This window comes from Myotis nattereri, assembly GCF_964212035.1.
Source record: "Myotis nattereri genome assembly, chromosome: 3".
NCBI classification, from domain to species: Eukaryota; Metazoa; Chordata; class Mammalia; order Chiroptera; family Vespertilionidae; genus Myotis; species Myotis nattereri.
Window position 1 is genome coordinate 185648996 of NC_138077.1, and position 27898 is coordinate 185676893.

Below are 27898 nucleotides of genomic sequence, written 5' to 3' on the forward strand. Positions count from 1 at the left end.
TGCCTACTCTGGCTTGGTAGCCCTGACCCTCTGCCGCTTTGCGGAGACCATGGCTAGGAGCCTACAGTGGCCGAGTGGAAGGGCATTCTAAGTTCGTCAGGATGTCAGAACCAGTCACTGGCGAGAGCTGGCAAGTACGCCCTTCCCCTCAGAAGTCTCCTTACCCACTCTCCCCGACCCCTCCCTGACCCCCCCCCCCCCCCAGGCAATGACTGACCCAGAGCGAATGGCTGGACTAGCTGGAACCTGTGTGGCCCTGAAGTCAGGTTACCTGGCTTCAAATGCCTACGTTACCCTTCCTGGCTGCGATCTGAGCTTCTCTTTCCTCACCTACAAAATGGGTTTGTTGTAAAGGTTAAATGAGCGCATTCTAACTCATGTAGAGCAGTGTGTGGGCACACAGTGCCACTCAGGTTACACGGACTGTGCTGCTGCCCTACACCTTCTCGGCCATCCCGTGAGAAACAGGCAGGTGTGGCCCTGGCCCTGAGCACCTGCCCCAGCCCGGCCAGTCTGCACCTCTCCTTGCCCGAGGACGTGGATGAGCCCAGCCACTGAGGCTCCTGGGAGCTGCTAACCTTAAGTGTTCTTCCAGCTCAGGCTTGAGGAGCTGCTGTGCGCACCGCTGTCTTGCTGGCATGCAGTGCTGGGACCCCAGGGGACACCTGGCTAATCTGTTTGTTAGGAATTTGCTGGAATTAGAAGAACTCAGGGATCATGCTGTCCAAGCTCCTCATTTTATATGTGAGGAAACTAAGACGATGAGGGAGGACTGACCTGCCTACTGGGAAACAGTGATTTGGCTGTTGATTGAAAAGACACTGGCATCTATATTGCTTTTTATTTATAAACAAGTCAACATAAAATAGTCCAGAGGGTAGCAGGGCAGCTGTGCTGACCTGCTTGCGAAGGAAGCATGTAGACAGCGGAGTGGGTGCAGCCAGACTCCAGCTTAGAGACCCTTACCTCCCACCACCCTAGGGACTTCTTGGCCTAAAATCATTGGCCCGACCTTCTGCGGCAGCAGTTCTGGCCAGAGCAAGGAGCTGTGCTGGGTCAGTGTGGGCAGGGACTCCCATTCCCATGGATGAGGCTGGGCGACGGGCCCAATAAGGAAGAGAGGGGAAGGTGACAGGACCCTCTCCACCCAACACTGAGCGATGTGGTCAAGGCTTTATGGGTCTGTCTGTCCCAAGAGTAAGTGCCCTGAGGTTATGTCCTCTGTGAAGGGGCCACACCTCTCTAGGACCAGGGCAGGGCAGTCTTTCTCCTCCTGAAACCCCATGTTTGGAGTGAGGAGTAGGAACTGAAGGGCTTGCCCAAGTGCCAGACACAATAAATAACAATACAAAATAAACTTTTTTTTTTAAAAAAGGTAGAGGTTTGCACCATGAGTTTGGAATCTGGGTATCTCATAGGAGAAAGCAGGAGCTGTGGCAGTGGGTACCACATCAGACCCAGCAAGTGGTAAGGGGACTGGGCACGAGTGTCAGTTCAGGGCCCCATCTTCTGAGGCCTCAGGGGTCCTCCCCTTTGCCATCACATGGCAGGTGTTCAGTCTAAACTTCTGAGGCCGGCCAGACTTGGGAAATAAATAGAGGGGGCCTCAGAACAGTGCCAGCCCTGGGCCCCACACTCCCCCTCCTCAGCCCTTCATGGAAGGACATGGAGGGGAGCAGTGGGGGCTCTGCATAGCCTCCTGCAGTCCTGAGGTGTGCCGAATGCCACCAACCACCGGGAGCCGGCTGCTGGCTGGAGAATGCTGCCCCGTCTGCTCCACCCCTCAGTTGTTAGGCCGTGTCTTCCTGCTCAGAACTTGCCCTGCTTCAGCCGGTCAATGTGGTAGGAGAGCTTGAGCGCGGGCCCCAGCTTCAGCCCCATGTACTTCATCATGACGTCACTGCGCAGCAGGAGCAGGGCCTTGCCGTCGATCTCCTGTAGGGCATGGGAGAGGCGCCATCAGAGGCCTGGTTGGTCTGACCACCCCAGGGAAGTACAGCCACATGGAGTCCAGTGGACCTGCTGTGACACTAAAGCCTCCCTGGTCTCCCACCTTTTGTCTCCTACCCTCCCTTCTCCACAAACAGCTATTGCTGAGCCCACCTGCTAAGCTCTTCACATGTTTGTTCCAGTTTCCTTTCTCTGTTGAACCCTCCCAGATCTCTGAGTCCAGCTCAGTTCCATTTCCTCTAGGAAGCCTCCCGGTCAGTGTATATGACCTTGTTATTGAGTCCTCTTCCTTCCTAAGAGGCAGGGACCATCTGTGTGAGCTAGACACACAGCAGGCCTGAGCTAAGAGCGCCCTCCAAACCCACCTGGCATGGCAAATTTAAATGACCAATGAAGAAAGCAGTTCTGTTCTGAGTGCTCAGAGGGGAGAACTGCACCAAGCAGCAGGGGAAATGGCCTGGTGCCCCAAATCAGAAGAATGGTCAATGCGGAGATTAGGAGTAGTCCCTGGCCACAGGGCCAACTGGTCACTTGAAGAGATGTGTGAGAGGCTAGGACAGTGATGGCGAACCTATGACACGCGTGTCACCTCATTTTTTTGGTTGATTTTTCTTTGTTAAATGGCATTTAAATATATAAAATAAATATCAAAAATATAAGTCTTTGTTTTGCTATGGCTGCAAATATCAAAAAACTTCTATATGTGACATGGCAGCAGAGTTAAGTTAGGGTTTTTCAAAATGCTGACACGCCGAGCTCAAAAGGTTCGCCATCACTGGCCTAGGAGAAGACGAGGCCTGATGAGGGTGGAGAGCTGGGGACCACTTGGCAAGGGACTCTTTAACTTGGGCCAAGGCCCCTGACTCTCAGGCCAAGGCTGGCAGATGAGAGAGCAGCGTTCCTAGGAAGAGGAGGGCCTGTCCCTGCTGCGGAGCCCACAGGGCGCACACCCAGCAGGAATGTGGCTGCATCAGACCCCACACCAGCGCAGTGGGATGAACTCAGTGCCCATTGAGGGTTGGTTGAGACCCAAGATCCTGACCCCAAGTTTGTGTGGTCTCCTGAGCTGTTTCAAGGGACCTGGAACAAATGTAGAGCCCATGCCCTACAGAGTCTGCGGCTACAGAAGCAATACTCCCAGTGAACCCGAGAGATCAGCAGGGGCACCTACGTGTTTACGAAAAAGGTCAGCGTGGGGTCCAAGCTGAGGATCAGCTTCCCGAACAAACTGCATCACATCCTCGACTGTCCATAAGGAGGGGTCCCGGCCACTCACTCGAGAGGCATCCCGGCTTTCCAGGTATCGGTCCGACCCTGCAGGACAGAGGGACAGCTGGCATCATGGGTGGGAACTGGTTTGAACTCCCACCACATTCCTTGGCGTGTCCTGTTTTCACTCTATGGGTGAACTAACAGCAGAGGGACCAGAGGCAGCAGAGGGAGGGAGGGTTTCCATAAAGGGTCTTTGTGAGTTAAATCTTTGTTCTTTAAGTGTAGATCTGATTTTGAAAATAGAATGTTACACAGAGGCTGTGACTCCTCCTGGGCTAGAGTCGGGTAAATGAGGTGATGGGCTTACTTAGGTTCGGTGGGGCTGGGGGTGAAATTGCTTTTGCCGTGGTTCTGGCAACCATTACTGAGAGACCTGGGAACTGGGCAAGAGCAGAGCCCAATTCCTGGGTCTAGAGAGAAAAGAGTGGAGGAGAAAGCCCTGGGGAAGAGCTGACCTCTCTATAGCTAATGCACAGAGGCAGACAGTTTTGCTTTGGCTTCCAGAAGCCTCAGCGTTACTTTAGTGCCCCGCTTGGAGCTTGTATCTCAATTGTGGCTCAATCGCCACTTCCCTGTGGGAGTTGGGATCTCTATTCTGGTCATCACCTGCCACAGATCTCTGGTACATGGCATCCCTCTTCCTGGAATGTGTCCCTCGTCTCCCTTCAATTTCTTTTCTTTGGCAAACCCCAACTTAGCAAGGGATGGCTTCAAGGACCAGCTCCTCTGTGAAACTTTTCTGGTGTAATATGGAAATAACTGGCCTCACAAAGCATTTTGTGTATCCCTGGTTACAGCTTAACCGCTACACACTTCTCCCATCACATCGCCTAATAATCTATTATCGGGAAAGCAGTCAAAGCAGCCTTTAAAAAGAAATTGGATGATGTCAGTCCCTAGAAACCCCATGCAGTGGCCTCCCCTCACACCTGACAGGACATCTCAACTCCTTGGCCTTGCAGTTGCTCCATCACCTGGTCCTTCCTCCTTCTGACCTCACGTCTCAGGCCCAGCCCCATCTTTCCCTCACAATAATCCAGACAAGCCAGTTTTCTTGCTGCTACTTGAACAGGCTATGCTCTTATTCTTTGACCTGTAATTTCCTTTGTCTGAAATGCTCTTTTTCCAGATCTTTGCATACCCAATTCCTTTTCAACATTCAGGTCTCATCTCAAATACCAATTCCTCAGAGTGGCTTTCCCTGATCTCCTAGTAAAAGCACTCCATTCCCCATTGTCACTCTCAACCCCATTAACTCTGTAGTTTTTGTTTTTTCTTTCCAGCACATATGACTACCTAAAATAATTTTATGCATCAATGTCTTCTATTTTCTCCCCTGCTATGTCCTTATGGTATTGTGATTTATAATATGAAACATACATATTTGGTCTTAACACCCATTTATGGCACAGAACTTTTAAAATTCTTTGAATTTCCTAAGTGGTGAGATAAATAAAGGTTATTTATGATGAGCCCCTTTCATTATGAGTATGTCAATGAGATGACTTTTGGAAAGACCCTAAAGATGGGAGTTGCTTGCCAGAAGAACCAACCAGGTGGCTAGAGAGTTGGACCTTTCAGCCCCACCTCCAAACTCCTGGGGAAGGGAAAGGCTGGAGATCGAGTTCAATCACTAATAGCCAATGGTTTAATCAGTCGTGCCTCTGCGATGAAGCTTGGGGCTGGGCACTGAGCAGACCAGGGGAGAAGTGTGCTGGATTAGAGCCACAGAAATTCCGATGGCTTTTTAGAGGTGGCAGTAGACAGGAAGTTGGAGAGAACTCTCTATAGCCAGCCACTTCTCCCTACCCTGAAAGTCTACTGTGATGCTAAGACAGAAACAAACTCAGAGATTATGGAGAGCAGAACGGAGATATACAACTGAGTGTCCAATTCCTCTACCCAGGGAAGCTAGAAATCACTCACACACACAGTATTATTCATGCATACATATATATTATAAACACATACATATTTACATATGTAATATTATTATACTAGAGGCCCAGTGCAAGCATTCGTGCACTGGGTGGGGGGTCCCTCAGCCTGGCCTGCACCCTCTCGCAGTCCGAGACCTCAGGGGGATGTCTGCCTAAGCCGGCAGTAAGACATTCCTCTCGCAGTCCGGGGCTCTTGCAGTCCAGGACCCCCTGCCCCTTACCGCCCGCCTGCAGCAGAGGCAGGAGAGGCTCCCACCACTGCGGCTGCACTCACCAGCCATGAGCCCGGCTTCTGGCTGAGCAGCACTCCCCCTGTGGGAGCGCACTGCCACCAGGGGGCAGCTCCTCCATGTCATAGAGACCAGTCATTTCACCATTTGGTCTATTTGCATATTAGGGTTTTATTATATAGGATATTATGTGTTTGTCAGCCTATTCCTGTTAGAATGTATACTCTACGGAGATGAAGACATTTGAGCAAAGAACTTGAGGCAGAGAGTGATGAGTATATTTAGGGTTGAGCAGGGAGGCAATGGGCCAGAGCAGAGTGAATGAGGAGAAGTAGCAGGAAGTAACATCTCAGAGGTGTGTATGTGTGTGCTGGGCAGGGGAGCAGTGGTGAGGTAACAGAAGACCTTGTATGCCACTGGCTTTTCTGAGTGACATGAGTTGAGTTTGAGCACAGGAGTGACATGAACCAATTTATAACTAAAAGAATCCCTCTCATAGTCTATGTTGATATAGGTGTTAGGGGGCAAGGACAAGTGAAGGAGATCAGCTGTAAATGAGTCTCCTATGATAGTCCAGACAAGAGATGACTGTGGCATGCACCAGGCGGTAGTGGTGAGTATGGTGAAGAGAGGTCTGACATATGAACATTATAAAGAACTCCCACCATTGTCCACTCATTTTCCCTTTAAAACAGCTCCTGAAGGAATTATCATCATCTTCAGTTTAGAGATGAGAGAACTGAGGCTCAGAGAAGAGAAGGGACTTGCCCAGGACCACACAGGCAGGAAGGAGATGAGTTAGGGCCCTGTCTCGATCTTTTCCTAGTCTCAGTTTTTCAGATAGACTATATCAAGGTTCTCTCCCTCCACCCAATGGGTAGAGCTGGTGGTTACTCCTCAAAGAAGGGAGAGGGTCTCAATCTGAGAATGACTAAGGCAGGTGAGGCACCTCCACAGAGACCAGACTAACAAAGAGATGCCCAATCATCCTGGGTCATGAAATAAGAGGGGATAGACTTGACATCCATTAAATTCTATGAGAGAAACAATTTTAGGGCCAACTGAATGGAATCCTTTCATAGCCTTATTGGGTTCTTCAGGATCAGAAGCAATCTAGACCATGGCCTGGCCAACAGACTCAATGTATTCCAAAGGAAGAGTAAATATGCCTGGGGACAACAGTGACATCTGAGGCCAGTGCCACATGAGGCACTCCTAACGGAAACAGGGCCTTGGAGAAGATCACAGTAAAGGAATGCCCTCCTACCTGGGGAATGAGTTAGTTTCCAAAACGATCCCATATCCCTGCTTCCATCAGATCCTTTTAACACTCCTGTGGAAAGACCAGGTGGATGTCACCATCTCCATTTTGCATATGGGGAACATGAAGATGTACAAGGTGAGATGACTTACCCAAAGCTCAAGGCAGGGGATCAACTCTCTACTTCAGAGCTTCTCATGCTCCACTTTGCTGCCTCACTGGGGGAGGGGCATCCCAGGCTTCTTCCCCTGTCACCCTTCCTGAAAACTCTCTCCTGAGGTCACCTCTTTCCATTGTAAGCCTTGTTAATGGAGTCTCCTTATTCTTTTACAGCCCACACATTCCTGGACTGTGAAAGCATAAGGCCTTTTGTGGGAAACACCAAAGGCCCAGCTGTGGGGTGTGAAGGTGGATCTCCTGTATCCCCATTGCTACTTTTAGACCATCCTCCTATGAAAGCTCATGTTCTTCAGAGGGCACACTGTCGTCTATAAATCTCAGCGTTTCTACCTCTTGTTAAATGAAGACTTTTTGGTATTTAGCTCACTGCCTTCTATTCCCCCCCAATTCCTGCCATAATTTTCAGAGGCAATCAGCAATCTATTCAACTTCCTTGCTTCTGCCAGTGACTTTCGCATCTACTCTACTTCAAATACCGATTGCCAAATTCACTGTCTGGTTTTTGCCATCACTTGGAACAATTTTAAACATCACTTCAGAATTTTAAACATGCCACTTTCTGACCTCAACCCTGTCTTCCCAACTGTCTTGTGACTTATGTCCATTATAACCTTGACATAACAAGATCATCAACACATCAATCTTACAATTCCCCATCCTTCAGCCTTCTCTTAGCCTTGCTTCTTCCCCACCCTGCCCAGATCCAGTGTTGATTTAAACTCCTCTCCCTCCAGCTCCTCGATTCCTTTATATGCTTCCTCACTCCCTGCCCCCTCTTGTCCTACTAGCTTGACATAAACATAAAACCGTAATTCTCAAACTCTTTTCTCACCCCCCATCTAGGTTTCTAAGAGCCACAGAAGAAAACTATAGCTCTTGCAAACTTCCAAATTAGTCTGCAAGCACAGCTGGGCCTTTGGTGTTCCCCACAAACAATTCCCTTCTCCTTCATCCATTTCCCCCGTCTTCTTTATGACCAATTCAATCTTTCAACACTCCTAAGCCTTCCTTACTCAGCCCTCTCTCCATTTACTCATGGCCACAATCTTCCCTCCAGTGTCAGAGAACAAGGTGTGCCTCCTCCTGGTTTAAGAGCTATCTGCCTGTGCCCTGGATCCCTAACCCTTCCTACAACTCTCAAGGCCTTACTTTTTCCTCTTTCCCATATTCTTAATTTCTTCTCCTTGGAAGGCTCAAGTTGTCTACTAATAAGCATGCCCAGTGTGCTTCCACTCTAGAAGACCTTTGAAAGGTCATCATCTTTCTTTTTTTCAACAAACTCTCCGTGATATTCCTACCCACTGCATTCTGCCCTCACTACCCTTCACCAACACTGAAGCTACACATCCAGTAGATATTTCTCCGTCCTTATTTTACTGAACCTTTGCTGTGCTCTCCTTAAAACATTCCCTATTGCCCTGGCTGCCACAATATTAAAGTCTTCTGTTTTTCCTATTTGACTACTCCTTTGTCTCCTGGGTGGGGTCTTCTTCCTGTTTCTATCTCCTATACTTTGTTGGTCCCCAGGACTCCATCATGGTTAACTGTTTTCATTCTACACATACTCCTGGGAAATGGGTGCCATTCACTCTACAGCTTCAACTATACTATCTATGTGTTGATGACTCCCAAATATTTAACTTCAGCTCAGTCCTCTTCCCTGAGAATCAGATCTAAATAGCCACCGCCTTCTAAATATCACCTAGATCCGTGGTTGGCAAACCGTGGCTTGTGAGCCACATGTGGCTCTTTGGCCCCTTGAGTGTGGCTCTTCCACAAAATACCATGTGCGGGTGCGCACACACAGTGCGATTGAAACTTTGTGACCCATGCGCAGAAGTCAGTATTTTGTGGAAGAGTCGGTATTTTGTGGAAGAGCCACACCAAGGGGCCAAAGAGCCGCATGTGGCTCGCGAGCCGCGGTTTGCCGACCACTGACCTAGATGATCCATGGGCTCCCTACCCTTCTTTCTCTTCTAGGCACCAACGTTAATCCAGCCACCTCATCTCAAAACCTGGAAGACATTCCCACTCCCTTCTTCCTCACAATCCTCAAATTTGACTAAATTTACCTGGTGAATAGTTTCAAACCTAGTCTCTCTTCTACAAACCTTCTACCACTGCCCTAATCTAGGCCTTCATCACTTCTGGTCTGGCTCAAGCCCATAACCTTGTAACTGGTCTCTCTAGTCTTGTCACTTCTCTAATCCATTCTCAATATAGTAGTTAATGATCTACTGAAAACAAACTTTTTTAGGTCTTACTTCTAATTAAAAGCCTTCGATAACTTCGCATTGCCTATAAGATCAACTCCAAACTCTTCAATGTGGCATTTAGGGTCCCCTGTGGCTCTGTGGTATAAGCCTGACCTTTCCAGGCTTTTCTCTGTGAAGTCCCAGCATTCTCCTTTGTTTCAGCAACACCAAACAGCATGTGGTTCCTGGCATACTCTGCGCTAGCTCTTTCCCTTTGCCCTTGTTCATGCTGTGCTCCTGCTGGAAAGCTCTCCCTCCCCTACCACTCCTGATAGGGCCATTCATACAGTCACCCTTCAAGTCTCAGAAAGGGCATCACTTCCTCAAGGAAGCTTCCCCTGGACATCTAGCTTGCATTAGGTGTTCCTTTCTGCAGTTTTTATACTAATAGAGAATATCTCTGTAATTGCACTAAGATGTTGTTTTACAATTACCTATTTCAGTATCTCTTCCACAATACTGTGAGCTCCTTGAGGATAAGAAGTGACCAATTTTTGCATCCCCATGCCAAACAGTATTCAAATAAGTGGCCATTGAAGGACTGAATGAATTCTTCTCTGTCCCTTAGGCTCTATGTTTTAGTTACCATTATTCTCAAGCCAATCGCAGAGCTTCAGTTGCCTCCCAGGTGCCTCGCCAGGCACAACCACCAGACAGAGCGAAACAGAGCCAAGTCCTTTCTAGCCTCCCAGAGCTCAGGAAGGAATAAAGAAAGGAAAGAATGAGGGAAGGCAGGAGGGCCAGCATTCTGGTAAGCTTACCCCTGGAGCACAGTCTACGCATAGCTGAGGCAGCACTCAGTGAGAGGCCACAGGATGGAAGCAAAGGCCGGTACCCAGGGGTTCGAAGATTTTGGGAAGTGCTGACAAGGTTGGTGGGTTTCAAGGTGGAGTCCATTGAGTCTGAGTGTGGCTCCAAGGACCGGGCCAGACTATTCCCTAGTACAAAGGTTTCACCTGGAAAACAGTAAACATCAGAGTTAGAGCAGGGAATAGTCCAGAAGGACTGCTGCAGCACTGGCTCCCAGGTACCTGTCTGGATGGAGCAAAAGGCAGCAAAACAGGAAGTCCTAGGCCAGGGGTGGGCAACCTTTTTGTGAGTGCGTGCCAAAACCAGCAAAATCTCTGACTCAAAATTTTTCTGTGTGCCAACCCTAATTTTTTGAGAACATGTTATGCCTACTTGATATCTCGTAAGGTGTACGTATGTGAAGAACCTTGAAGAAATAAAATTCATTCGAGCGACAAAAACACAGTATATGATGATGAAAAATACATTTATTTTTTAATGTATATATGTACACTGATAGTCCGACAGAAAACTTTATGACTCAGTTTGATATTATCAGTGGGACTTTTGCTGCTGCATCACTGATGACAGAGATTTTACATCAGGTTTATGTTTCGTGACCTTCAGAGATATGCACGAGCTACTACTTTCATCCGTGTGGCTACTCCTATTACGAGACTTAATAAAATTCATCACTGAGAACAAAGATTCACAAGCGTATGTGGATGAAACCAAAACACTGGTCGGATCTAGGAAGGCAGGGAGAGTTAAGGCAGAGGCATAGAAATTGCTCTTCCCTTCTCTCGTCAAGCCATGTCTATGGCCTTTAAGATAACTTGTTATGTAAAATTATTTATTTATCTAAGATGCACCTATACTGAATTTATCTGAAAAATAAAGAAGTCGATATTAAGAAAAAAACTGTAAATGGAAGATTATAAGAGAGGGTTTCGCGTGCCAGCAAAAGTTACTGACGTGCCATGTTTGGCACGTGTGCCAGGGGTTGTCCACCCATGTCCTAGGCTGGATCTCAGGAGGCCTGTGTACCAGTCACCATCCTGGCTCTCACTAGGTGGTCTGAGTCAAGCCCAGTGCCTCTCTCTGGACTTGGATCTCCTTAGAGATACTTCCTCTTAGACTAGATGGTCTTTGAGGTTTCTTCTGCTTTTTCTAGATAAGGAGAACCTTAAAAAAATAGGAAGAGGCTGCCTGCCTTACACATAGCTGCTAGAGCGAACAGGGTGCTGGAGAAGAGATACATTTGCTTAGGTGAGGGTACTTCAGAAGCCTACTCTCAGCCAGCCGTTTACCTCATAAATGCTTCTTGATGCCTGGCTAAAGGCCTGTCTGCAAAGGACCTGCTCCTATGCCCTCCACTCTCTTCATATTTGCCTTGTTCTGCAGAAACATTCCAAGGACGCTGGAAGGTACAGTGGTGAGAATGTGGGCACAAGACCAGAATCTGGGTTAGAATTTGACTCTGCCCTCTGCAGGCAAGGTGTTTCCCTCAGGACCTCGGTCTCCTTATTAATAACACAGGAAGTCCCTTTCTTCCAAGGGGCTTGTAAATATCAAAAGGAAGTGGCTATGGAAACCTTTGTAAAGGGAACCTCAGCCTGACATTTCTATGCCTAGGCCATGGCCCAACACCAGGCTGCAGCCCCTAAGCATTGCACTGCAGAACCTGAAGCAGATTCTGCCTCATCACTGGGTTCTAGACATCAAAACAGCTCCTTGGCCCTGGCCACAGCATTCTCTGCTTATGGTGAGGGGTGGGGATGGGTGGGTGTCTCAGGTATTGGATCATATCACTGTCCTTTGTGGTTCTTCTCAGAATTCTGGTGTTTAGATAATGCTTGGGATTCATTTAGGCCCTCTGATAAATATTAAATTCAAGCTCATTGTTTGGCATACAATAAGACCTCTGTGGCAGATGGTTTGGGATTTTAGAACTTCTTTCTGCTACTTACCTAAAATTTCTTGGTAACCATGGGCTTAATGTCAAATCTAGCATGAGACATATTTCACCCTTATCTCAGGGAATTTCCTTAATGAAGCCTTTCCCTAGAAATGATTCTGAAGAGAGAAGTCTCTGAGGCCCCAGAATACCTATACCATATCCACTCCCATTCTGCAGGTGAGGTTCCAGATTCCTATTTTCCAGGAGAGATGACTACAGCATTGTCCTCCCTTGAGGCAAGGACAGGAACCCAATCCAGAAAACAAGGCCTGAGTACTGTGCCTGAGCTCCTGCCTTTTACTAGGTGTGTCATCCTCAATAAGTTGTCTTCTCTGAGCACCAATTTCTTCATCTGCAAAATGGAAAAACCACCCTTTGTCATGCTGAGAACATCAAATGAGGAAATGGAATGGGATGAACTTTACAAAGGCTGAAGTTGTTATGTTATTCTTCAGAGTTAAGAGTGGCAAACCTACGTTCTCTGCAATAGCTCAAGAAAAAGATAAAGTGGAATTTCTGCATTTATCAGCAGGACAACCTCGCCTTTCTAGTCCTCATTTTACTCAGTGAATACTGGAGATGATACCACCTGCCTCACAAGAGCTAACAGATGTGAAACATAATTATGACGACAATGCCTGTGGCTTACCAGATGCTGATGCACATCAGTAAGTGTCTTTTCCTCTCAGCAATGCTAAGAATGATAACTGAAATCTGAATTTAGGGGCCTGAAAATCTGGACTGGTGGTACTGGACTAGGAAAGGCCATAAAATCTTATCCTAATGAGATGCAGTGGAAAAAATCATTCCTGAGGCTCTGGGAGGTTCTACTAAAGGCTGATCTGGGAGGCCCTGGCTGACCTCACTAGGATAATGCCAGGGATGACAATGCTTTCAGGCCTGGGGGCTTCCTGAGAGAGGCCAAGGAAATAGGGCTCTGGGTCTCATCCCAGTTTCTATCAAAACAGCTCTGGTTTTAACTTCAATGCACCAGAGTTTCATATCATGTTAACTTTGCAAAAAAGGAGTTCTACTGCTAAAACAAAGCAAACTTTGAAACCTCTGGCCCAGGGATCAGAATTTGAGGCTGGAAGACTTGAGTTCTATTTCTAGCACAATCATTAGTCAACAATCACTGCCTTTTTCCTGGGATTCAATTTACCCATCTGTAAAATGGAGATGAAACCCTGAACCTCATAAGGTCAATGTCAATTAAATTTGCTGTGATATGCTGGAGACAAGAGAACCATCAGCATGAGAGGGATTTCATTCAACAACATTTGGTTGAGCACTCTTTGTTTGCAAGCCACTATCCTAGGGATGGGGTTATGCAAAGGTAAACAGACAGATAAGGATCTTGCCCTTATGCATTTATTTTTAGTGAGTGGCAGATCTTCTCTGAGTATCGTATTGCAAGGCTGACCTTAAAAACCAGAGTTCCCAGGGGAGGATGACCAGAATACTGGTGAGAAGCAAAGAAGAAAAAACCTGGGAATGTAGAATCTGGAGAACAGTCAGAGGAGACAAAAACCCTAAAGGCAATCATGGGATGGGAAGAGGACTGGGAAGACAGGGAATGCAACAGTGGACAGGTATTAAAAGAAGACAGATTTCAGCTATAAAGAGAGGCATTTTCACAATCAGAGGGTCTAACAGTAAGACTGATTGCCAAAGGTGACAGTGAGCAACTTAGCATTAGGAGTATTTAAGCAGAAGTCATAAGTGAAGGAGCACAGAGGAGTCAGAAATCTAGATGATGCTCTGACTTGCCTGAGCAGAGTTAAAATGCTCATTTCAGGAAAGCAATTAAAAACTAGGGTGAGAGCAGCTAAGTGGCTGGGAACCCACCACGAGAACCAGAGGTTAGAGAGCACAGAGGGTGCAAAGTTGACCGAATCTGTCTGAAAATGAAGGGAGGAAAGGGGGACAGCCAATGGAGGAATGTGATAACCCTAGTATTGGTCTCTTTGGTGAGGGGATAAGGATAAGAGGTTAAAGCTTGCTTCCTCCTATCTGAGTCAGAGTTGAATCAGAGAGATGCAAACGGGAACAGAATACCCAGGAAAGGTCATGCCCATAATACCAAATCACCTTGGGGACTGCAGTCCATGATATGCACCGCTACCAGTCTCTGCATGCTGCTACCAGGATATTTCTTAGTTCTTAACAACCATATTCCATTAAGGAATTCGGAGTTGCTATTTCTTAGAGAAATTTGTCTTTAGACTAGCAGCTACACCAGCCGCGGGCAAACTACGGCCCGCGGGCCGGATCCGGCCCGTTTGAAATGAATAAAACTATTGAAAAAAAAGACCGTACCCTTTTATGTAATGATGTTTACTTTGAATTTATATTAGTTCACACAAACACTCCATCCATGCTTTTGTTCCGGCCCTCCGGTCCAGTTTAAGAACCCATTGTGGCCCTCGAGTCAAAAAGTTTGCCCACCCTTGAGCTACACTCATGGACATGCTACTCCCTATCATGTATCTGCTCTTCCAGAATCCCAGATGAGCCTTACTTTCATAACTGAAGTACAACTTAGAGTTCCTGATTGCCAATAGCTGGGGACATTTCACAGCCTGCCTCTGTCTGCACTAACTTCACCATGCTCAGCCCAGACTCCCAGTGGGACATTCTAACTCTAGGTGAGAATGCCTTTTTCTGTTCTCAGAGATTCTGATGCTGAAAGAACACAATTTAGAGCAGGTTAGGTAAGAAAAAGGATCAATGACGGGGTCACAAATATGTCTGTGCAGACCAGATGGCCTGGTCCCCACAAGCAATATTTGAAAGTCAGTATGTTTTTATAAGTTATGTAAGCAGTACTCATTTGGATGCAAAAATAAAGGGGGGGCGGGTGGTGGCTGGGGCTGAGTGAGTAGTCACTTCCCTGAGCACATTCTTCAGAAGTGGTACTTTATCAGAAGTGATTCTGCTAAGATAAAAATAAAAAGACTACTAGGGAAGGCAGTGTGAGGACAAGACTGGTATAGAAGGTCAGAAGGGGGCACCTCTCAGATTCATATGCTCCCCCATCAACAGACAGCACAGCTCTGAAGCTAACAGCACCACCTCTCCACTCCTCGGGCCAGGACAAAGTCCACAGGGCTTCTTTAAAGGCCTTTCCTCCCTCTCTCAACAATGACCTACCTCGCTACGTTTAGGGCCGAGCTTTCCTTCCCTCCCTGTCGTCTGTGTCCCGGACTCCAGATTAGAGATGCCGCGTTCCATTCACTCTTTAACCTCTCTCGGAAGTGCTTAGTCACTGATCCGGCCACGTGGCATCCGCTTTCCCGTTGTGGGTCTGGTATGTTAACTAAGCAAGTTATTTTCCAGCCTAGTTAGAAACAGCAGGAACTTGAATTGACTTGCTAGACTGGCAGTGCTGGAGGAGTTAGGGCTACATGCCAAAGGAAGGAGTGGATGGCCAATCACCAGGGAGCACATTTCTCAATCTGTAGCTTGAGGCTAAACCTTCCTGCTGGCAAGGGAGATCTATGGTAGGCCTTTGCTGCCAGACTCACACTGGGAGACGTACTGTGACTCCACATGCAGTTTGGAGCTCAGAAGAGGATTCATGAACCACCTTTTTTCAGGGACAAAACCAGAGGAAAGGAATTTCATTCTAGAGAGAGGGGACAAAATCCTGAAGAGAGAGTAAAGATGAGAGGAGACCAAAAAGTCCCAGATGGGGTAAAGGTTAAGGACAGAAAACCAGGCTTCTGGATAGTAGGTGCCAGGCTAGCAGGTCAGAGGGCTGATCCCAGGCCCTCCCTAGAGCTGCTACTAGCCCTGCCCCCTTTCTTAGCCCAGACCCCATCCCAGCTCCTACCTGGTAGGTACCTGTCGTGGCTGTGGCTGTACTCTGTGTTGGTGAGTGACAAGTGAGTCTGTGTAAAAGGCTGGTTGCCAAACAGATTGTCACTGTGAAGGTTGTGGCAGAGTTTCTCCAGGAAGCGGAGAACGTAGGTGATGCTGTTGACTGCTGGGAGGTTGAGGGTGTGCTGTTCTCGATCAAACACGGCTGTGAAGTGAAGTAAACAGGGCTGAGCATGTCAGGTGGGCAGTTCAGTGCAGTGCTGGGCAGGCCAGCCCACAGCGTGTCTCAGGCTTACCTGGTTACACAAAGGCAATCACTGCCCACGTTCCTTCCCTCCCTCCCTCCCTCCCTCGCTCCCTCCCTTCCTCCCTCCCTCCCTCCCTCCCTCCCTCCCTCCCTCCAGGGTTTGTTTTTTGCCTCCAACTCCGAAGGGCTTGCAGTAATGGGAGTGGCCAGGCCAAATCTGTTGCACCCGGGGCTCTGGAAGGATTTTACTCAACTTGTGAAAACAGCTGTGAACATAATTCTATCTCTCCATCAGTTGGCTGGGCCTCATCCAGGAAATCTGTTCATTTAGGGTGCTATTTCCGTAAGAACTGCCCAAGAACAGAGGAACTGGGCAGAAGAGGAGAATAGAGCCATTGCCAGCAATGGTTTGCGCGCACAATCCGATCTGTATAAGAGCACTAGAATTTCAGCAACATTTGGAACTATGCCATGCTTCGTTTTATTTTACTCTCTATTTCTATTCAAAAAGTATCTGTCTAGTCTTTAAAAAGCTAAAGGCCTCTGCATTTGTCTCTGAGAACAGCAGGAAATGTGGGGTGGGGGTGGGGGGCGGGGGGTGGGGTGGGGTGTGTGTGTGTGTGATAGACCATTCTCAGAAACCAATTTTGGGGCAGAGAAAGAATCCTATAGGTGTAGGTGATTGCCCTAAAGAGAGGCAGTGAACCTGTGAACCAGTGGGTCACAGTTCGGTTCCAGGTTGGGGCATGTGCCCGGGCTGCAGGCTCGATCCCCAGTGGGAGGTGTGCGGGAGCCAGTCAATGATTCTCTCTCATCATTGATATTTCTCTCTCTCTCCTTCTCCCTTCCTCGCTGAAATCAATAAAAATATATTTAAGAGAGAGAGAGAGAGAGACAGTGAAGAAGCTGGGTCCCTGCAGATGGTTGCACAAAAGCAAAGGAGAGATTAGGGCGTGGCCTCTGCCTCAGAAGGAAAGGAAAGTTTGATTTACTATGCATTTCTCAGCCTTCTGCAACAATGCCTTCCTGGCCTGCCCCATCTTCTTCTCAGGCAATTACTCTCTCTGGCTCTGACACTACCCTGTACATATTTCTCTGCTATAACACCTTTCACAGTGAGATATTCTTCCTTTCCCACCAGAGCAGAGTCTGAGCCTGTCATCTTCCTTTCTCCCCTTCCCCCGCCAGTGTCTAGAAATAATCTCTGACATATAGTAAGGCCTCAATAAATGTTTGCTGAAAGAATACAGTTGGATTATTCATGCGGTTTCCCATGTCAACTGCTTCCTGAGGTTGGATATTGAAACTCATTAGAAGGAAGGGGCAGGAGACTATGGAGGAGCACACAGTTCAGACTGAAAGGCTTTAGGTCAAGTCTTCATAGGTTTGGTGTGTAAAGAATAGGGTTTTGCACTTAAGAGAACTGAAAGAGAACAGGGGCACAGCAGAAAAAGTAACTATTCTCAATGAAAACAACAAAACACTGTGTAGGTGACTCAGATCTCACAGCGGGAAAGAAAGAGGGGATGACTCCTCTCTGCCCTGGCAGTCAACTCCCTCCAATCAGGGCTGGCTCTGAACTGGGAAGCTGAGTTAAAAGAATGAGAGAAGACAATATGGTCCCTCATGCCAGGCGGGAGGCCGAGGCAGTCTAGAGACACTCCCCGGCTGCCACAGGACAGTCCCCTTTTGATTCTTCTATCTCCCAGGATACCCTTGAAACAACACACATGTTTTCTATATGGAGAGGCAAAGCAGGTCCACAGTGGAGGCTCAGTTAAGGCTTTAAACAGAGTCTGTGTGGATATTCTACTTGGCAGAGGTGTGCATAATGCTCAGAGGAACTCTGGGCATTGAAAGTGAGGACTCTCTGAGGAAGGGATACCTTCATATTTCTCCCGAGCCTTCAGGTGTGAAGTGGGAATCCGGATGCCTTGTCAGAAATTAGCCAATTGAGAAGGTCTTGCCCAGAAGGGAGCTTACCTGAGATAGTCTCACCACCGTGGCCCTGCTTGAGGAAGCTGAAGACAGTTTTCTGGTGATAAGCACAGTCAATGCAAGCCTGGACAGCCTGCTGCAACACCACAGAGGCTCGGGCTGGCCCAAAATGGTCAGGGAGCTGCTGGACCTTCTTCTTATCTAAGTGGGGGCCTGTGCTGCCATTCTTGTTCAAGTAAATACAAACTGCAGGAGACAAAGAATGAAATTTAAAAAGCTTAAAGAGTCTACGGGGTGGAGAAGTTGGACAACAGTGCTCTCTTCTGTCTTTTGTACCCTGGACTCTGGTCCTGAGCAGGTTTCCCAGCTGCTAAGCTGGTGACACACTGTGGGAGGGGGAAGAGGGTGGCTGTGCCAAGCTGCTGCCAGCCCAAATTGCATGACCCAAGGCTCTGGGAACATAGCCTGCTGGAAGAACAGCCTGACCAAAAGCCAAGGCATGGAACTTGCACTTTGCTTTTTGTGCCCTGAAAAAAAATTTAAACAATTTCCCAGATATGTGTCCTTTCATTTTTGGTACTTGGTTGCTCACATATTCTTTGTGTATCTTACCTTGTATGTTTAAGGAATTGTGGGATTATGGAAATATAAAAAAAGTGTGTGTGTGTGTTCAGCCTTGGACTTAGAATGGTCACTTGCCTTGTTTTCTGTTCTGGGCCTTGGAGTCCCCTTTTTATCTTCTATATCAACATTCAGGTCCAAGAAAGTAGTAAAAAGTTTTTAAAAAAGGAATAAAGAAAAATATGCAAATGGCTTGAGGGTGCCATCCAGATATTTGTTTCAGTAGTTTCTCCTGTCAAGATAGCTGGGCACTCCCCTAACTGCAACCCTCCACCTGGCACCATTGGGGGAAGGGCACACGAAAGGGCAGTCCTAAACAGAATTGCTTCCTTGGTCTCCCGAAGGACTCCGGAAGCCTGCTCAGCTATGACACTCCCCCTGCTGATTTTCCTTCCAGGCTTCCATTTCAGTAGGGATACTCTTTCTCACACGGTCATGGCTCACTAACTGAAGGAGTTGGAGGGCAAAACGCCTCTCTTTTTATTAAAGGCAAACAGGGTAGCTGTGTGGGCTGTGGATGAAAGGCTGCCCTTTTGGGCCTCATGTTTTCCATCAGTGAAATGAGGGGCTGAGCCAGATGCCCTTCCTGGGACTCTTTCACTTTATCATTCTAAGGCGAAGCAAGAAGGAGAGAAGAACATGGGAAATAGAAAGGCGGAGAAATGATATGGAAGGTGAGAGGTGAAAATAAAGAAAGGAAAAAAGGAGAAATAAGATGAATTAAATATTTAACTATGTTTTCTCATAAAACCCACTAAAATGAGCCAGATAACAGAGAGAAAACAACATACAATTTCAGAAGCTGGAAAGCAGACCTAAGAAAGCTAAATCCTTAACCAAGAGTGGTCAATGGTGAGAACCAAGCTGTTTCATCTTATAATTCACAAAAGGCCCAAGAATGGGCCGGTGCCTCTGGAGGTGGATAGATCTAATAATTGAAGGATTGGTTGAAGTCTGTTAAGAAGTGGGACTTCCATGTCAAAACATGACTCTTTTGCTGAAAACAAAATAAATAAAAATGTAAGAACTTAGAGATAAGAATAAAAATAAATGAAACCTTATAAGAATATTCATAGCAACTTAGTCATACCAGTTCTAAACCCAAATGTCCATAAACAAGAGAGTAGATATAAAAATTGTATATTCACTTATTGAAATACCATTTGGCTATAAAAAAAACCCACAAACTATTGATAGAGAGCTTCTCACAAACATTATTTTGAGAGAAATAAACCAGATGGAAAAGAGTATACTATATGTAATATATCAATTTATATTAAGTTCCAGGACAGAAAAATCTAACCAACAGTGATAAAAATGAGAGTGAAGACTGTAAGGAGGCATGAGGTGACTTCTGGGGAGAGGAGAATGGGCAGAAATGACTTTTAACTCAACTGGGGTAGTTCATGGGTGCTTACACTGATTATAATTCATCAAATTTTACACTTAAGATTTGTATATTTCACTGTATGGGAACTCCACCTAATTAAGAAACACAAAGAAAAATGTAATCAGCCCAGTAATGATTAAAAAAAGAAATTCTACATGGATTAAAGAGTGAAATATAAAAGACAGACAATGAAACCCTTAAAAGAATGTGGCAGTTTTAAAACATGGCCCCAAAATTCTTTGGCATTCCTTAATATCATTCTCTGTGATATTTGACCAACAGATATAGTGGAAATGACACTGCCAGTTTCTGAGCTTAGTTTCTTAGAACATTCACTTCTGGAACCCAACTACCATGTGTGAGGAGGCAAAGCCACCCTCTGGTGAGGTCCATGTGGACAGAAACCAACAGGCAGAACCAACTGTCAGCATGTGGTGGAAGTGATCCTCCAGCCCTGGTCAGCCTGCCACAGCTGACACTGCATGGAACAGAGACAAGCTGCTGCCACTCAGCCCTACCCCACCTTGTTTTCAGCCATCAAGTTTTGTGGAGGTTTGTTATGTAGCACAAGATTATTGGAACAGAATGTAGTATCTGAAATAGGGTGCTCAGTAACAAAAGCCTGGCACCCATGACACTGACTTTGGGACTGGGCAGTAGAAAGAAGCATAAAGGGCCACAAAGAGAGTGTTGAGAAGGCCGTCAATGAAGACTTAAAGTGAGAAAAATCTTATTGGAAGATGGAGGACAGGGGACACTTACTAGGTAGTGTGGAAAGTTAGCACTGTCACTTGAAGTAATATAGAAATAGGAAATGTACCTGATAAATTCAATCAATAGCTAAGGTAATTTTACTCCCTGTGATAAGAGTGCAAAATGAGAGGAATCAGCTTAAAACAAACACACAAACCACCTAATGTAAAACATAAAAAAGTCCAGGACTTGCAGAGTTCACAAATAAAATTGCTTCTCATTCACAGTCTCTCCTTAAGAAAAACAACCCTAAATTGAGAAAGGGTCAAATCCAGAATGGGGAAGAAAATCTCTTGTTACAATGTCAGAATGATTTTAAATCTATGCTCCATAGACTCTCTCAGACCAAAAGGCCCTACAACAACCCAGAATAGACTATTCAAGAACTATGGGACAGCCCCGGCCAGTGTGCTAAGTGGTTAGAGAGTCGGCTCACGCACAGAAGGGTCTCGGGTTCGATTCCCAGTCAAGGGCACGTACCTGGGTTGCAGGAAGAGACATTCTCATAGTTTTTTTTTTTTTGTGGCTATTAACAAACTGATGTAAATTTTCTTTGATTGTTTTTTGACAGGATGGAGATTTCCATGAAACTATTTCAGATGCCAAAGATAAATTTTTTTACAAAAAGATCTTATTTAGGTTTATAAATGGACAGGGAGCTAATTATTGGTGCAAGACTAGAAAGTACAGACACAGAGACCTAGGGCTTGTTGCAGCTAGTACTACGATCTGCTCTTACCTGTGGGGGCCTGCATGGCTGAGCTGGGGATGGTTGCAGCATCTTGGGGTACAGTGCTGGTGTCCGGTTCAGGGGTGCTGGTTGTTGGTGAGGTGGGTGGTGGGTTCAGCAAAGTCCGAGGTTTTCTCTGTCAAAATGGATGGGGGAAAATTTGCTACCCATGATAGGTAACTTGTCTTCTTATTCCTCTATTCTAGTACTTAATTCACCCATGAAACAAAAATATATTTGTAGATGGGACTGTGTTTTATCTTTCTTTCCCCACACAACATCTTGTCCAAAGCTGTACATGCTTAGTAAATATTTTCTGAATTGATGCACAAGATTCTGGGTTTCTGTATGGCCAGAGCTTAATTCACTCTCTTTTATACTGGATTCAATATTATGATTTGAAGTTCTAGGTTATTAATTGTGCAGACAAAAGCAAAAAAATACTGTGGCTTAAGTCTACTTTGACATTATTTTGTACTTTCTCTTTCTTGAAAAATGGAAATGTCCCTTCCCCTAACTCTACAAACTGTTATCCTCTGCCTACCTCTTATGCTCATTACCTGCCATTTATTATCTTTGACCTTATACTCTAATAATCTCTAACTATAATACTTCTCTAAAAACCATACCTGGTCCACATCTTTATACTAATAAACCATCCCTTCTGTTTGAAATATCCTTTCTTTTTTTTATCTGACAAATAACTAGATTTTTTATAGTTATTGTCTCTTTTGTGCTATCTCTGCCCTTTGTATTGTTGCACTTGTCACATGTATTGTCATTATATACTTACTAGAGGCCCGGTGCACAAAAATTTGTGCACTCAGGGGGCTGCTGTTAGGGTCAATTTGCATATTACCCTTTTATTATATGCCTGGTCCATGGGTGGGGGCTGGCTGGTTTGCCCTGAAGGGTGTCCCGGATCAGGGTGGGGGTCCCGCTGGGGTGCCTGGCCAGCCTGGGTGAGGGGCTGAGGGCCGTTTTCAAGCTGGCCACAACCCCTTCAGGGTGGGGGTCCCTGCTGGGGTGTCTGGCCAGCCTGGGTGAGAGGCTGAGGGCTGTTTGCATGCTGGTCAAGCCCCCCAGCAGGGACCCTCACCCCATGAGGGTGTGGCCAGCCTGGGTGAGGAGCTGATGGCTGTTGGCAAGCTGGCCACAGCCCCTTCAGGGTAGGGGGTCCCCACTGGGGTGCCTGGCCAGCCTGGGTGAGGGGCTGATGGCTGTTTGCAGGCTGGCCACAGCCCCCAGCCACCCAAGCTCCCAGTGGAGGCTGGCTGGAAGCAGGTATTTGGGATTTATTTATCTTCTATAATTGAAACTTTGTTGCCTTTAGCGGAGGCCACAGCCGGCCAGGGCAGGCAGGAAGCTTGGCTTGCTCCATCGCCAGGGCAACCAAGCCTCCTGCTTGCTCCAGCTCCATGGCTGCTGGCCACCATTTTGGCTGGGTTAATTTGCATATAGCTGCTCTGACTGGCTGGTGGGCGTGGCTTGGGGTTGTAGCGAAGGTATGGTCAATTTGCATGTTTCTCTTTTATTAGATTAGATATACTGCTGTACCCGATTAGCCTGGAGTTCCCTGAGAGTCTGATTTGGAGTACCATTCCTAGCATGATACTTGGCATATAAGTGTCAATACTGTTTTTCAATGAAGCATACAGTATACAATACCAATGATGGGGGAAGTAATAATGATTTGAGAGATGCCTAGCATCTCCCCTATGTGGTCAGGGAAGCCTCTGGGGGAGAAGGATTTTTCCAAGACAAAGTTTTCTAAAAGCCTTTCTGAATGCAAGGGAAATATATTCATCACTGAGGTCCAGAAATCCCTTTTGCTAAATGTCATGTAGGGTACACTACTGGGAGGTGTATAAACCTTTCTGCCTTCTAGGAGTGCTATTATTTAAAGAGACAGCACCAATGACAGCAAGTATATACTATAAGATGGCCTTGCCTGTGAAAGGAATCACACAAACACTTATGAAAGCATACATGGGATATGGACAACCCCTCATAGTTTTGATATTGCTAAAAGTGTAAATTCAAATACTAGTAAACAATGAGTTGGGGTAGAAAGGTTCAACTTCACTGAGTTGGTAGTAGGACTTCCTGGGGTCCCTGAAGGAACAATCCTGCCTGGTAAGTAATTGTAGAAGAAACCAGAAAAATGGAGGGCATTATTATTATTTGAGGTGCTATTACATACATTATATCTATTCATATATTACCTCATCTCCATTTTATGGGGCTCACAGCCTTACTCAAAGTCACACATGTGGTAACAAGTATGCCTGGTTTCAAAGCCTCTAGTCACAAGACTACTTTGATTCACAAAGGAATATAAAGGTTATGGGTTGAATGGAAAGGATATACACTTTTAGCAGTAGGTAAAACGGACAGGAAGGGGAATTAGGGAGTCAAATGCCAGGCCATTGAAATACAGGATGAGATGAGAATTACTGTTTTCAAGAGGTTTGAAAGAAAGAGGACTCTGGCTACTATATTTGGGACTGCCTAAGGAAACAGAGCAGAGGCAATCATAGTCATAGTTCTTAGGTTCTGAAGGATCTTAAAGGTCATTTAATCAACCTTCCATCCCAGTATTTCTATTTCCTTGTCTCTGAAAACACCCCTTCCATACAGTCATCCACTCCCTGATGAAATACCTCTAATGATAGGGCATCACTACTTCTATTTTGGAATAGATTTAACTATAGATTTTTAGTTAAATTTCCTTTATCCTGAGACAAAACCTGTCTGCTTGAGCTTCTGCTTATTTGGTTCTGATTCTGTCTTTGGAACCTCACAGACAAGTTTTCTCTCTCTTTAATTTGACTATCCTAAAAATGCCCTCACATCATCAAAAGCACAGCTTCTCTGGCCTTATAATCCTAGGGTCTTCAGCCTCCTCCAAACATGAGAATGAGAAGAGAGTTATGGAGACAAAAATGAATCAGGACATGGGGTAGGGGTTAATGGTAGTAGGTCAGGAGCACTACGTGTTACATACAAAGATCAGGATGTGACATCAAGAATTCAAAGCCAATAAATAAGAAACAATCTCAATTGGAACATCATCACTCAAACTATCCATCCATCCATCCATCCATCCATCCTGTCTGTCCATCCATCCATCCTGCATATACTGAACATCTCTCAAGAGACTGAGATATAAGGCACTACAGGAAAAAGAGAGAAGAAATAGATTAGGTTCTCGACCTTAAGGAGCTTACATTCTAGAAGGACCAAAGTCAGCTGGAGGTAAACAAACAAACAAACAAACAAAAACCTAGCGAAGAACTTATGAGATTGGAATGGAGTTCCCAGGAGGATTGGGTATCATCTCCATAGTGGAAGTCAGGTAGTCTAGCTCAGGAGTTTGCTGCAGAGAAATCCTGAAAGGTAGGGAGGGAGTGGAGAAGGTGATGCCAAAGGAAGCCCTAGAGAAGAAGCTGAGGAACTTTCATATCAGTGGTTTCCCTAGGGAAGATATGCATGAAGAACTGGTCATGCATAGTGAACAGTGCTCAGTGAAGCTTGACTCGGGAATCTTTTCCTACACTAAAGGTAAGTGTTATCTCCCTCAAGAAATGCAAGAGAGTGAATATATGGTAGGGCAGCAGTGACCTTGAAACTAGAAGATCTTGAGACCCATCTCTGTTTATCAGCTACGTGACGCTAGAGAAGTCATATTGTATCTCTAAGTATCAATTTACTTAACTCTTAAATAACATTAACACTACTCATCTCCTAGAGTTTTGTGAAGATTATGTGATATATAATGGTGTCTGATATACAGCCTGATACTTAGTAGGTATTCAATAATTTCCTTTAAAAAGAGGCAAAAATTTTAAGAATAGAAAAAATACATTTATGAAGTCAATTTACTCTCTCTGTTTATCAACCTGGGCATCCACTTTGAGTAGGTTAATGATCAGGAGCAGGGCTTCCATCTATGGCAGACAGAGACCAGAATTCCCTTGAATATGAGTAACTTTCAAAGTCAAAATTTGTTTGTTATCCATACTATCCTATATGTAATATAACCTACTCCCAGGTAAATAGCTAAATAGGGATTACAACTTTAGTAAATTCCTCTTAAAAGTATACACAAGGTGAAGAATAGGGCCAGACACGCCCCTTTCCAGGATGGATGGATATGGATGAGTTATCCCTTTATAGTCCTTTATTCTCTTCTGGAAAAACCACGTTTACCTACCTTACTGCCAGGTTTGGGACCCCTCTTCTTTGGGAATTTCAAAGGTTCAGCTGACTTGGATGGGGTAGCGATGGGATGGGGAATTAGGGGCTTGGGTGTCCGACCCCGCTTCTTTCCTGTTTTACGCCCCCTCTGCCCTGGTTGATGCTCCAAGTCAGTTTTGGCGCTGCTGTGGATGCTGGGCTTCTCAGTGTTCACATCAGATGCAGGGTAGGGACTCTTTGGAATCACAACTGTAAGAAAAAAACTCATTCTATCACCCCTTCCTCCCACCTGTATTCCCATCCCAGCTGGAAGGGGAAAAAAGACTTGTTACTTCCACTTGGGTAGTTTTATCCCCAAAAGCTAGTTTCCTGGCATCTGACCTAAATATTAGAAAATCTCAGAAGAGAACTGAAGTTAAATTGGCTAGAATTGGAAGTTAATTATTTCTGGTATATGCAGTAGAAAAATATTAAAAATTTCTCCCCAAGGCATATAAACAGAACCATAGACTCAGAGACAGAAAGCCTACAACCCTTTCATGCTAAGAATGAAGATCAGAGGTTCAGAAGAGGAAATGATGCCTTCCCCAGGTTACAACATAAGTTGGGATGAGGACTTATGTTTTGAAAGTAGGCTCTTCAACCAAATCAGGGATTTTCTACATCAATTTTCTCAATGTTTTAGTGTGATTATTATAGTGAGGAGTAGTGAAACACATAGAAATATAATGCATCTGATAGCATCTCTTCTTACCTTAAACATTTTTGCTCCATATTACCTTTAAGGCAAAGTCCAAATTCTTTATCCTGATATCCAAGGACTTCTGTGACTTTGCCCCTGCCTTCTCTCCAGTTACGTCTGATGTCACTTCCTATAAACTTTCCCCATGTTCTCTAGACCACTGTTTTCTGAATGCCAAGTCATTTGTATATGTTGAGTTCTCTATTCTTCCTGGTCAGACATACATCAATTTTTAGTTTCCAACACTCACCTCCTTAATGAGGCCTTATTTGACTACATCCCAACTAAGTTAGTGCCCCCTCTCCCAAAGCATTCCGTAGACATCTATGTTAGAGTACTTTCATTTTTGCTACAATCATTCATCTTCTCCTTAAATAGATAATTTTTCAAGATATCGAATTCTTCCACAAATATTTCTTGAGCACCTACTATAGGTTATGCGTTCTTCTAAACCCTGGGGATAGAACAATGCACACAACATAGTTTCCATCTTACAGAGCTTACCTTCTAGTCGGGGAGACAGAAAATAAACTAATAAATATAAAATATATTGTTATATAAGTGCTATGGTCAAAACTAAAGCAAGGTAATGAGACAGAAGGGTGAGGAAAGTCCTCTCTGAAGAGATGACATTTGGAGAGCGCCCAAATGAAATAAAGGCAAAACCTTATGAAGATCTGAGGAAAGAGCCTTACATGTAGAGAGTATATAACAAGTGCAAAGATTCTGAGATGGGAACATGTTAGCGTGTTTGAGAATTGGAAAGGTTAGTATATAGTTGGAACTGAGTGAGCAAAGGGGAGAGTGGAGGGGGAATAGGTTAGAAAGGAAGTAGTGATAAGATCATGTGGGACTTTGTAGACTGAAAAAGTGAACCTGAACTTATTCTAAGTATGAAGGGAAGCAACTGGAGGATTCTGAGCACAGGACAGAATATACTTAAAAGGAACACTGGCTGCTCAGGGAGGGGGTGGGGCAGGATAAGAACTAGAGAGACTAGTTAAAAAACTCATTATAGTGAATAAGTAGAAGGTAATGTTTCTTATGTTTCTAGGTAGAATGTAATAGATTGTGACAGTGCACTGTTGCTGATGCAACAACTTGTAAAAGTCAGATAAATTATTGTAAATAACACTGCAGAACTGTAGAAATTATGAAGATTAGATGAACTGGAATTCCAGACCTAGGTGGGAAGGGCTTCTGAGATATCTGACACTGTTTTCTTTCCTGAGGGCGTATGCCAATTTGGGGCATGAATTTTGGATCAAGATTGGCCTATGAGAGGAGCTTGATTGGAGGAAAGAGAAATCAGAGAGGTTGCTATGACAGATTAAAACTTGAGAAGCTCCATGTGTGAGTTCTGAGCCTGTATACTAGAGACATGAAGCAAGGATGAGAGTTTCTAAGATGTAAAATAAAATCTCCCATAATCTCAAGGTTTTAGGAGACAAGGTCCCACTAGAAGGAGGAGCTTTATCTCAAACACATAGTTGAGTTGATTTTCGCAAGATTTTAAAATTTTAAGAAAAGTGAGAGGTCAAAGAAGTAAGCTCTAAATTTCTCAAGGGTATGGCAAGTTCTTGTAGTTTTTCAGGGGTAAGGAGATAGAGATCTATTA

The 27898-nt window shown here is 45.4% G+C and overlaps 1 protein-coding gene across 3 annotated transcripts in view; it reads right to left on the minus strand.

Moving 5' to 3' along the window:
* Window positions 1–823: 823 nt before the first annotated feature.
* The window catches only part of SCMH1 (Scm polycomb group protein homolog 1), a gene marked incomplete at its 5' end in the record, with an annotated part of 134634 nt that continues 107559 nt past the window's right edge, over window positions 824–27898 (minus strand). For 2 of the 3 annotated variants that reach the window (XM_081085779.1, XM_081085781.1), the window contains 8 exons: window positions 824–1935; window positions 3122–3264; window positions 6660–6725; window positions 9850–10044; window positions 15673–15864; window positions 17890–18090; window positions 21348–21474; window positions 25555–25787. In XM_081085779.1, the coding sequence (XP_080941905.1) occupies window positions 1810–1935; window positions 3122–3264; window positions 6660–6725; window positions 9850–10044; window positions 15673–15864; window positions 17890–18090; window positions 21348–21474; window positions 25555–25787 (1283 nt within the window). In that variant the 3' untranslated portion in view covers window positions 824–1809. The remainder of the gene's footprint in view (window positions 1936–3121; window positions 3265–6659; window positions 6726–9849; window positions 10045–15672; window positions 15865–17889; window positions 18091–21347; window positions 21475–25554; window positions 25788–27898) is intronic. The other variant, XM_081085780.1, reaches the window with a different exon arrangement.